The 12,090-nt window shown below is 40.2% G+C and overlaps 1 protein-coding gene across 6 annotated transcripts in view; it reads right to left on the bottom strand.

The window, feature by feature from the left end:
- Window positions 1-12,090, bottom strand: part of LOC131108086 (signal-induced proliferation-associated 1-like protein 2) — a 109,560-nt gene that overhangs the window by 36,083 nt on the left and 61,387 nt on the right. For all 6 annotated transcript variants that reach the window (XR_013625074.1, XM_058058840.2, XM_058058846.2 and 3 more), the window contains exons 4-8: window positions 11,103-11,291; window positions 5,737-5,911; window positions 4,140-4,243; window positions 2,716-2,873; window positions 798-1,374 (exon numbers count right to left, since the gene is read on the bottom strand). Coding sequence is in view for 5 of the 6 variants with exons in the window: in XM_058058840.2 (XP_057914823.2) it covers window positions 798-1,374; window positions 2,716-2,873; window positions 4,140-4,243; window positions 5,737-5,911; window positions 11,103-11,291 (1,203 nt within the window). In the remaining variant the exon portion in view is untranslated. The remainder of the gene's footprint in view (window positions 1-797; window positions 1,375-2,715; window positions 2,874-4,139; window positions 4,244-5,736; window positions 5,912-11,102; window positions 11,292-12,090) is intronic.

A 12,090-nucleotide genomic window follows, 5' to 3' on the forward strand; every position in this document is an offset into this window, starting at 1 on the left:
CGTGTGGAAGTGGTAAGCGTTTTTACTTCTTACTTTGTCCTTCTTCCTCATTCAGTTTGAAGCCCTTAAGTTTAGAATGAATACATTTGAAGGCTAACATGCTAGCTTGCTATTTTTAAAGCGACGGCCGTCTTGTGTCCATGCAGTGATCCCGTAGCCAGCACATTACACTTGAGCAACGTGTTGTAAACAACGAATAAAAAGAGTTTAAAGGCAACTACAGCTGAGTTATTTCATGTCTAATATATTAAAAACCATTTTGACAAAGTCATAAACAGTCCTCTGCTGTTAGTATTTCAGACCCAAAAAACAAAAAAAATAGAAATACTGAAATACAATTCATGAGGAAATTAATTAAAAACAGAAGAAAATGGTCAAATATTTGCCACAAAAATGCATAACACAGTAACAAAAAATGTTTGCGAGATTCATAACAAATTAGCCAATACCAACAAGGGTCTTACATTCTGAACGCTATCCAAGACAACTCAACCAACTGAGTATTAGCAAATTGGAAAACTGCACCAAACCGACAGCTGTGTGATTGTCTGTGCTCCATCTATGCAAATACAGTATTAAACACACAAATATTATTGGCTGTAAATACAGCAGAGCTAGAGTTGGCTAGTCTTCCTGTGACAGCAGTGAAGTAGGTCAAAGTCCTTGCCCAAAGTCAGCTGGGATAGGCTCCAGCATAGTCATAAGATACAAGCAATCACTTGTTCTCTCCAAAGGTCCACTTTAGCAGTAATTCAGGAAGTTTAAAAAGAAGGAATTGTTAAGACTGAAAGACTCACCTCTAATCTTTGCACCATTTCCCGGATGTCTTCTCCGCAGTTGTCATGAGCGGACAACATGACACATTCGCCTCGCTCGTAGAAGATTTTTATACTCATAATCCCTGAGGTCCACCCGATGACATCACGACAAGAGCAGTTGAAAACCACATTTTTGGATTCCTCCTCAATGAGCACAATAAACTCGTTGGATATGCCGAGCAAGCAGTCCACGTCCATCGACTGACCAAAGTCCCGGGCTCGAACACTCCAAGTGATGGCTCCCACACTGAAGGTATGGGCATCCTTCCTGGGTTTTACTTTCTCCTTCTTCTTGGCTCCGAGGGTGATGAAGCTAAATTTGACAGCAGAGTCAATGGTAGCGGTGCTAACAAAGTTTTCCGCCAGGTCCTTTAGGTACTCCTGACGCGTACGGGTCGCCATTGCTCGGAACTTCTCCGACTTATGTGCTGCGTTTTCTCCATTTATGACTTTGGCAAGGAGGAAGTCCCTAAAAACTGCAGACTTTGGGAAAGTCACAGACTTTGGAATGGGAGGGCCAAATGGAGGCACGTCTTTTGACCTGGACACAGCCACACTGGAAAAACAATATGGAGTTAGTGCATATATACATACGTATATATATATTAGGGTGCATCAAAAAACACAATCATTGAATTTTGATATGACTGGGTACTAAAAGTGTTCCAATATATGTAGAAACAACACATAGAAAATATTTTTTATGATTATTTAGGGGTGCCACCATACATCTGTTTTTGTGGAATAAAGTGGTGAACAGTTCAATGGTCGCCATGGAGATCTGAGGTCAGCAAAGACTGCAGCTCAAGAAGTCCAAGGTGGTCTTTGTTTTTGTTGGTATTTATACTCCTATTACATATTACTAGCAAATTTGTGGTTTTGTCTTTGTAATTTGAATGATTTGTAGTCATATTTATAGGTATTTAGTGCTCATTGCCTCTACTGTAGCTAACATTAGCTAGCTACAGTTTGCTAATGACAGTTAGCTAATAGCTGAGCAAGCCTAACATCAACAACAGTAATATAGAGTAGACAGTATTGCTGATGCCTCATATTTATTGAGTGGTACTGTAGTCCTACATAATCTAATATACACTTGTCCATTTATTATTTTAGGCACTGTGCAGCACAACCCACCAGCTCTCCTAAGATGCTGGTCTTTGGTCTTTGGTCTGGCCCCCTTTGATAACCCTATAGAAAATGATGCTGTATACAAGTTCATTGTACTCAACATTTCCAGGTCAACTTTTTGGCAATTAGACTAGAAATTGCACATTTTCTGAAATTTTACAAAAGTTTATGTGTGAGGTGGCACCCCTAAATCTCAATGGATTTCCTCGTTTTTATGTTCATTAGAAGAAAATGGAATGCCAGCCAAATTGATATTATGAATTTAAAATTCCCCATTCAAATTTGATGCACCCTAACACACACACACATATATATATAAGTCACCCAATTAAATGTGGAAATGACACCACCCTGAGACAAGCTCATTTTAATCATGTGCTATGAAACGCTGGGCTTTCATGTCTCGACTCCAGACACACTCAGGAAGAGATTTGTAAGTCGTAATTCTCAGGTGTCATGATAATAACAGTTTAATAAAGGCTTCTTCTACTCTCAGGTACTTATAAAGTCATGGCAAAAACCACTGAGAGCACTTGGCACAACATTATCATTATTCTTCTAAATGAATGCCTGTTAAAAGTCGCAGACAGCCTTTATACTCATCAAAAGCTAAACACACCCACTTACTTTGACTTAAGGATATTCATTTAGTACCTCTCATTCCAGTGCACTATGGCTGCAATATTTGTTGATTTGACTCGACACCACGAACTGTGTTTAAAAATAGCTTTCCAGAATCCTCAAAAGGCACACTTCTTTTATTTACCTGTAGCAGACATTTTCAGTGCAGGGGTTGTGGACTTTGACGATGACAAACACATGCTGGAAATGAGAGCGGATGTTCTTTGGAGTAAAAGGAAGGGCCCCGGGCTCCTGGAACACGATGGTAACTATATCATTGCCAATGTGCCTCTTCCGTAATAACTGCAAACAAAACAGAGACAGGAATTACATTTTAAAAAGGTCACATTTTGTTATATAAGAGGTTATGTTAATTCATTCGCTTGATAGGATGTCGTTTATTGTGTAAATGTAAGGGTTTTTATTTAGTCTGCTACTATACTCATGAATAAAATATACTGTGGATTAAGTCTTAATCATTAAAACTTTAACTAAATCTGCGTTATAGGATTTTAGGGTGGAAAACATCCATCCCTAAAGCTAGTTTTGACAGCATCTGTTGTTTGGTTGTCCACTAACCTCGTATTTTCTGGGATTTTGTGAATTTGGATCATGCTACAATCGAGATTTGAGATCAGAATTGTAATGGTAATGGTTTTATTTCATTTGAACATGCATCAGATTACAATTGAGTGCATCCCATAATCTGTTCACAGTTCCACATGTCCAAAAGGAGTAGGAAGAAGCAAAGCTTATTAAATCCTACCCCTCCATCTGGTACTTTTACAATCAGTAACTGTTACATTTGTTCCCTTCCTGCTTTCCTAATATAGTTTAAGGGTTTTTTTTGGGGGGGGGGGGGGGGGTTGTTACACACCGAAGTACGAGGTGACATAATGGGTACCATAGTGGGTACCACTGTTACATTTGTTCACTTCCTGCTTTCCATAATACAGTTTAAGGTTGTTTTTTTTTTAAATTAATTAGAATTAGACAGGATGATTGTGGCAAAATCTATTTGGTGCTCAAGGAACTTTACCAAAGACGATTAGTAAGTAAAGACACTTTTCTATGTTAATAAGAGACAAAGACCACCAGGCGTATAAAGTCCCTTAAGTTGAAACATTATGAAACATTAATGTGGCTCCAAGGTTGTACCCCATTCCAAAATGAAAACTGTGTGTAAATAGTCAACGCGTGAACCTTTGGGATTGCGATTTTATCACACCAATGGTTGTCAGGCAACTACAATCACTTAATTCCACTTGTTAGCGGAGACACAGAGGCACCAAATGCAGAGTCAGGTCCAGCCCCTGGGGATACATTGATTAAAATCCTACTATGAGGTAGCGTTACCATGGCGATACTCATACTTTCAAGTGATGGGTCGTTACCGTGGCAAAATGAGCCCTTGGGGGATATTGGCAGGAGTTTGGATTGAAGGTACAATAGGAGCGTTGCCCTTCTACCTACCTAGCTAGCATCAATGTGGTTCACCATAAAGGCACAAAAGCATGGTGGTGTACAGGAACATTTTGATGGAAATTGATGATTGTGTTGTTCACTGACCTGTTGCCTGTTGTTGGGGGTGTAGGGGAGCATGGTGGATACGTGAAACATCAGCTCATAGTCCTTGTAGGTGGTGTAGAGAGAGTGTGTGCCGGTGGAATCAGCTGGAACACAACACAAACAATTCAGACATTAAAAAAAAAGTATGGTACACAACCAACATTGGCCGCATGCTTGAACCAAGGAGTTGTGACCATCACAACTACATTAAAAACAAAAATTACTTGCCCATAGGGAATCCTTAAGGTGAGGACTACTTGCCCGACATTGCCCGAATATGCTGATAATTCATCAGATAATAGTACTGATGCATTGTATTTGGAGGAATGTCTGAAACGTATGTTAACATGGCATGCCATACTACCTTACACATTGTAGTCGTAGTAAGCAGTGATATTTATAAGTTGTGCACCACAATGAAACATTATTGAATAGACACATTTGTGTACTAGTAAAGTGTTTTTAATCCAGAAAAAAAATGCTCAACGGTCAAACAATAATTTGTGAAGCAAAGGTGAGAAAAATACACAGAGAAATGGAAGCGCTAGATTTTGTAGCTTGTGCAAAATCAGCACTTGGTATTGGATCTAATCGGTGGTGTTTCATTGTGACCACTTCAAATTGTCACAGCAATGTGATTCACTCACCTGTGCCATCATCTGATTTGCTGCCGCTAATAAAATACTTGTTTAGGAGGCACTGGTTCATCACTTTTTGCTGTTTTCCTTCACAAGTTGTTGAAGAATTAGACGATTTTGGCAGGGACGCCATGATAGATGTTTTCCTAGTCAAACGATCGCTGTTTGGTTGATCGTGAACAAGAACCGGTGTGGGTAAAACGCTGACTGTGGACTAGGGACCGCGGTCTAAATAAACGATTCTGATTGGTCCATTTCAAGATTTGCAAGGATTGGTTTGCAAATTACCACCGGAATTACGCAGTCCGTGTTTTACCAACACCCAACAAGAACCGCTTTTAAAAAAACTCTTGGCAGTATGGCATTCCAAAGTACACTTGCCCGACGGGAATATCACTGATTGGATTTACTTGCCCCAATCTTGTTTTAACTTGCCCCGGGCCATCGGTACATCGTTATTGTCGAGCCCTGCAACAATTAAAGATAGTATCCTTGAACACGTGAAAGGATCTGATTCCACAGTGCCAACAGTGATAACAAAGCACTGTCTCTCCCTACTTTGCAACAACCCTTTCAGCCAACCAAAGACACTTTTTTTAAATTACCGTTTCATTTAATTGTTGTACTACATTTTTACTGTATTTAATATGTCATTTTTATCAATGTTGGAACTAAACTTGCTCGTAGACCGAGGACCTCCTGTACAGATTTGAATGAATAGTGCCTCTGCTGGTTGCACCCAAGTAGTGCACTCCATTAACCAACAACCAGTTCCACATTGACAGAATACCTAATGGTTAATTGAATTAATTAATCAGTATGCTGATGCATAATTTAAATCCCTTAGAAACATGTACAACTTCAAAGAAATGAACATAAGGCATCATCCCCCCTTAGCTGGAGTTTGGGTATGCAGGTTTTTACATTGTTTCGCTTGTGTGCTGTGTGGCGCGTCTTACTTTTGTTATCTAGCTGCGCTCGGTACTTCGTAAAGCCTTTCAGGCGCACTCTCTGGCCGAGTAGATCCAAGAACTCTTCCAATGCTGGTCCGGCACTCTCGTTATTGTACATCTCTTCCTCTGTGCTCTGGCCCGCCTTGCAGTAAAGCACTCCCACCTTGTGCTGGAAACTTAGCTGAAAATAGAGCACACACTCTGAGTAAATTTCCTGTTGCTGATGTATAACACATAACACTTATGCATACTATGCATGATGCACTCAAGGCCAAGAGTGCCCACTTTGTCACGTCACAGCTGATGTGATGGCTTTCATAAACTCTTCCAGGAAAAAGCAGAAACCCTCTTTAATTATGATATTGATCTTGAATCTCACCAGGTTAAAAGTTGCAACATATGAGTAACCATTAAAGTGGACACACGGTACACCTTTTAATGCCTTCTAAAGATTGATCATTAGTTGATCTGTAATAGGGCGGCACGTCGGACGAGTTGTTAGCGCGCAGACCTCACAGCTAGGAGGACCAGGGTTCGATTCCACCCTTGGCCATCTCTGTGGGGAGTTTGCATGTTCTCCCCGTGCATGCGTGGGTTTTCTCCAGGTACTCCGGTTTCCTCCCACATTCCAAAAACATGCTAGGTTAATTGGCGACTCCAAATTGTCCATAGGTATGAATGTGAGTGTGAATGGTTGTTTGTCTATATGTGCCCTGTGATTGGCTGCCGACCAGTCCAGGGTGTACCCCACCTCTTGCCCGAAGACAGCTGGGATAGGCTCCAGCACCCCCGCGAGGAAAAAGCGTTAGAAAATGAATGAATGAATGATTTGTAATAATAATTATTATTATTACATTGGTATTGCCAAAGTCTGACAGGTCAAAATGACATGTGGGTCCTCATCAATCTTTAATGGCTCACTTCTCCTTGATGCTGACCAAAACAGAGAGTCAAAGGGGAAATAATAAATGCCCCCCACCCATTTGACACCTGTTGGCCTGCACCTTCAAGCTGAAGACAGCTCCTTGAGCTTGACCCAGGGTCAGTACAACAAAACAAAAAGGTTTCTGTTGATGTGAAAATAAATGGAAACAACATGGAATAGCCTTTCTCCTCCCTTACAGGTCATCAGCTCCTGATGTACTGCTGACACGGTTGTCATGGCGACTTCCTCTATCAGGCAATCTGCTGAGCACTAAAGTGGCAGCAGTGACAGAAGGCTATTACACCATGGCAAGCAGTGGAAATGGCAAAATGAGAGAAAAAAAAAAATCCTGCATGACTTGGGCTCACTTAACCTTTTGCTCTTGTTAGGACTTTTTCCATTTGACATTGACCTCAGGTGAGCATGTGTTACACCTTTAAAAGTGCAAACACATCAGCGCACATAACAAGTGCTTTGGTAAGGCTCCTAAGATACAGCACAACACATCCACAGTAACAGTTATGTCCTTCTATAGCAGGGGTCTCAAACTCAATTTACCTGGGGGCCACCGGAGCTAGGTTCTGGGTTCTGGGCCACGTCAGGTTTTCAACCCCCCCCCCCCCCCCCAAAAAAACCTGCATTAAAAACTGGGGGAAAAAATCAATAAAAAAAAAAAACTATCTTCAATGCTTTTGCTTCTACCCTACACTTTTTCAGTACTTTGGTTCCAGTTTTCCACACCAAAATATCTGATAAAACATTCCACTGTTCTCAAATATCTTATTTTGTGTATACAAAATAAAAAAATAAACAAATTAAGAATAAAGACAATAAATCAATCAATCGGTAATAAATAAGTAAAATAATAATAAAACAGCAAATAAGAAAAACGTAAGAAACCACATACACTTGGTAGAGAAATTATTTTTTTCAGATTCAAATGTACAGTATTAACAGTTATTTAACCTTTAACATGAACATTAATGAAACTGAATAATTTTACCCAATTAGCAAGTTAGCATCGTACTCAGTTCCATCTGGGAGCAGCGTCGTAACTTTAACAACATGTTTGATGAGATGCTTTATCTTGACGTGTATTTTCCGTTTTGATTCCAAAATCATTTCCTGCATTTATTTGTACCCAGCGTCATAAGCCTTTAGCTTCATTGCTAATCCAAAGCAAAACAGGGCGGGGTAACAGGGTAGGGTAACAGTATGGGGGGGCAGAATCATGTTAATTGTGTCCGGTGTGCACACAGCTTTATGCTGTCATTTCAACATTAAACTTTGGTATCAAGGTGGGGGCCTCAAACTAACGTCAAACTAACGGCATTTGGCCCGCGGACCGCGAGTTTGAGACCCCTGTTCTATAGTAACACAAAAGTGTATGTTATTTACATCATCCTAACTGACAGCAGTATCGGGGAACCTATGAAGAATAAACAAAGAGGAAATTAAATCCCAGTCACGATATACATTCAAGTTAATCCTCAAGCCTCACCATTATGACAGGGGATTTACTTCTTAATTCATTCTTTAGGAAGGGGTGTTGTTACAATAACAGCCACATAGGATACATACTGTGTAGTCGAATCTGCGGAACATATGTAACATGAAAAGTGATGTGGCTAGTTGTGAATGTTTTGGCTTGACTGCCTAAAACCGAGGGTGTGTTTTTAATATTTCCCTAATAGAGTGGAACTGCGATTTTCGTACACTGTGGTTTTTGATAAAAAGTCATGCTAAAAATATGTCTCTGTTTTAATGCATTGTCTCCGTTTCCGTACAGACAGACAGTGTGCTTAACAAACTAGTTCAAGGAGCGTCTAAACAGAGCATCCACGCCTTGGTCGCTCTGTCCCTGCGAAGGACAGATAGTAGTTCTTTTTGAGGTGGGACACAATGGACAGATTCTAGCCAGGGAATTCTTTCTCGTGTGTGTGTGTGTGATTAGTACATAGACCGCACAAAGAAGCACAAACAACTTGTCGCTGTCACCTTTCGTCCTCCTGAAAAGCACAGTGTGCTGTTGTCAATGAGGCATTCAGGCACACTATGGATTCACGAGTGTTAGCAGAATCTGTTTTGTTTTTAAATGAAAATGAATATTGAATTCAAGAAAAACCTCGTATTAAAGCACAATAGCATCTGTTACAATAGGATTGTAATGTAAAAGGTAGGAACCTGTAACACAGGATGCGGTGGGAGGGATGATTTTAGGGAGACACATAACAGATAGTGAGCCGGGCCAGTGTGTGTAATGATAATAGTACTTGCTGCTGACGTTTCTAATAAGGTTCAAGCGAGCTAGTATGTAAGTAGCTCTTAAGTTACAGTTGTAACAGACTTGAGTGAAACAACATGCATTTTATAATTGCAAGTAAATCAGGTTGCTGCAAATTAAAAACAAAAGCTGTACAACGATAATGGAGCTAAGACATTTGGGGTTTGGTATTTTCCCAGCGTTTAATCTTTATGGTTTACATGAAAAGCTTACTTAGGAAAATACTTTATGATGCTATCACCTGAAATCACATCTCAAAATGCGATTAAACGCCTGATGGATTTTCCAGTCCATCTGCACACATGTGAAATACATTCACTTGTACGCTTGTCTCCTTTTACATTATGGTTATTACGGCAGCCAAAAGTGCTGCTGCTTTGAGGGATTTTCTGTCTTCACTAGCCAAGAAAACACACAAAATAATCAGATAGATGTAAAAATATAAGTAAAAGACTAACATCTGTTCTACACTAGCCACTGTGCACACACACATAGGAAAAATATTGAGTAGGTGCACATGAATTATGCCAGACAGAACAAACTGTCAGCTTGTTGAGGTGCTGAAAGTCCATTTGGGTTGTGGGTTGAATGCCATGTTCAGCATTTGACTTTAATGATTAAACCAGGAGTGTGCAAAAATATGGATCCCCACAAATAAAACTGGTCACTACTTGAATGCATCCATCCTTTAATAAAGTAAACTTGTGGTTATAATAGAAAAAAAAACCTCTTATTAAGAGCGACATGACACTCACATTCACATTTTAAGAGGCTGGCCTCTGTCGTTTGGAAGGATGGCTTCATGCTAACAAATGTAATTACACTGATAAGTAGCCGTATCTCTGATAGTCAGACAAGCGGGTGCTGCTTAATCCTTGCAGGCTTCTTCCCAACCAATAAGTCGACAGCTAACACCAGACTGTGCCCTTATCACTAACGGACCACTCAAACCGAGATAAATCTGAGTGACATCCTTTGCCATTGAAGAAAAATACATCATCACAAGTTATTAAATATAAGCTCCTTCAGCAGCCAGGTGATACAAGTCTAAATAATCAATGTAGGATACACACTGTGTGAGATTTACATTGATTCTAACAAAGTGAGACATCGACTGTCTTTTATTCCTTCTGGAGGTTTGTACTATTTTATTGTTTGATGAAAAAATAAATAAATAAATAAAGTATTGATTCTAGTATTGAACGGGCGGGCCGTATTTAAACACTTGGCGGGCCGGATGTGGCCCCCGGGCCGTAGTTTGCCCTCCCCTGGTTTAGAGCGTCTGCACAAGACCTTTGGGAGTATCGTTTCATCCCCAAATTGTCATCACCCACCCTCATATACAGTACATTTCATGGTAAACACCCACAATGTATGCCGCTGCAAGTCTTTGTTTGATGAAAAAATAATAATGTCATATGAAATAAATTGCTAAATAAAGTATTGATTCTTTCATGTATTCTTTAGAGAAGGGGTGGGCAAACTTTTTGACTCGCTAGCCGGGACACATTGATTTAACAAAATTGACGGGGGGCCCGACTATATATTTTACAGTCCACATGGAATTATTGTATCTGTAAAATTGTCATGCAACCTGCTATTTGTGCTTGTGTGCTCCTTTTTTCAGGAGCACTTTGTAAACAGCAGACCACATCAAATAACTAAATTGTTTAAAAAGTTACCTAAATCATGAAAATGTTGGCTCAAGCCATGTTGCCAGGTTGTATGTTAAGTTTAAATGAAATACTTTGGAAAGAACGGGCGAGCCGTATTTAAACACTTAGCGGGCCGGATGTGGCCCCCGGGCCGTAGTTTGCCCACCCCTGGTTTAGAGTGTCTGCACAAGACCTTTGGGAGTATCGCTTCATCCCCACCCTCATATACAGTACATTTCATGGTAAACGCCCACAATGTATGCCGCTGTTGTAGTTATTTCACCATAGTCATTATCTCAGCTGTTTGCTTCTGGGTTCAACATTTTGTTGTGACATTCCCCATTCATGTAGTTAATAATAAATGGCAAGGCGCTTTCAAAACATTCCCCAAAATGTCAAATTATTCAGAAGACTGCCATATTCTCCATACAGGCGTGTGTGTGCTCCTGAACAAGACACTTAACATTTGACTGCTTAATCGCCGGTCACCAAAGATGTCTGCACTTACCCCCTGTTCATCCAGCTTGAGGAGCTGCTCTGGGACTTTTGGAGAGTTGATCGCAAGCCTCAAGCATTGGATGTTGAGCTCCGGGATGACATATTCAAGTACTTCTTTCAATGGCAACCCGCGAGCTGTCCCGTGTCGTGCCGTGGATGGAATCGCATCTTCCAGGATGGCCCCACGGAGGGTTGTCAGCTGTCGAGACACACATAATAATATTACCTACTACGTAACATATCAAATCATCACTCAAAACTAAGTATTCTCCGGGTATTCCGGTTTCCTCCCACATTCCAAAAACATGCTAGGTTAATTGGTGACTCCAAATTGTCCATAGGTATGAATGTGAGTGTGAATGGTTGTTTGTCTATATGTGCCCTGTGATTGGCTGGTGAGACAGCTGGGATAGGCTCCAACACCGGCGCGACCCTCATGAGGATAAGTGGTAGATAATGAATGAATGAATCTTGCAATGGTGCACCTTTTGGACTGTGGTGCTTGCGTATTCCATGCCATTATTTAAAACAAAGAAACAATGTGCTCAAGGGGGAATTTTTTGTTAAATAAATTAGTTTTAGTTCATTAGGAAGGCAGGAAGTGAACAAATGTAACAGTTACTAATTGTAACTAATTGTAATTGTAATTTCATAAACTTAAGGGACTTAATACGCCTGGTGGTCTTTGTCTCTTATTAACATAGAAAAGTGTCTTTACGTTCTTTAATCGTCTTTGGTAAAGTTCCCTGAGCACCAAATAGATTTAGCCACAATCATTTTGTCTAATTCCAATTAATTAAAAAAAACAACCCTTTAACTGTATTATGGAAAGCAGGAAGTGAACAAATGTAACAGTGGTACCCACTATGGTACCCATTATGTCATTGTATGGTCATATCACCTCGTACTTCGGTGTGTAACAACCCCCCCCCCCAAAAAAAACCCTTAAACTATATTAGGAAAGCAGGAAGTGAACAAATGTAACAGTTACTGATTGT

The sequence above is a fragment of the Doryrhamphus excisus genome, linkage group LG20 (assembly GCF_037039965.1).
Source record: "Doryrhamphus excisus strain RoL-2023G ecotype Guam linkage group LG20, RoL_Dexc_Guam_v1.1, whole genome shotgun sequence".
Lineage (NCBI taxonomy): Eukaryota > Metazoa > Chordata > Actinopteri > Syngnathiformes > Syngnathidae > Doryrhamphus > Doryrhamphus excisus.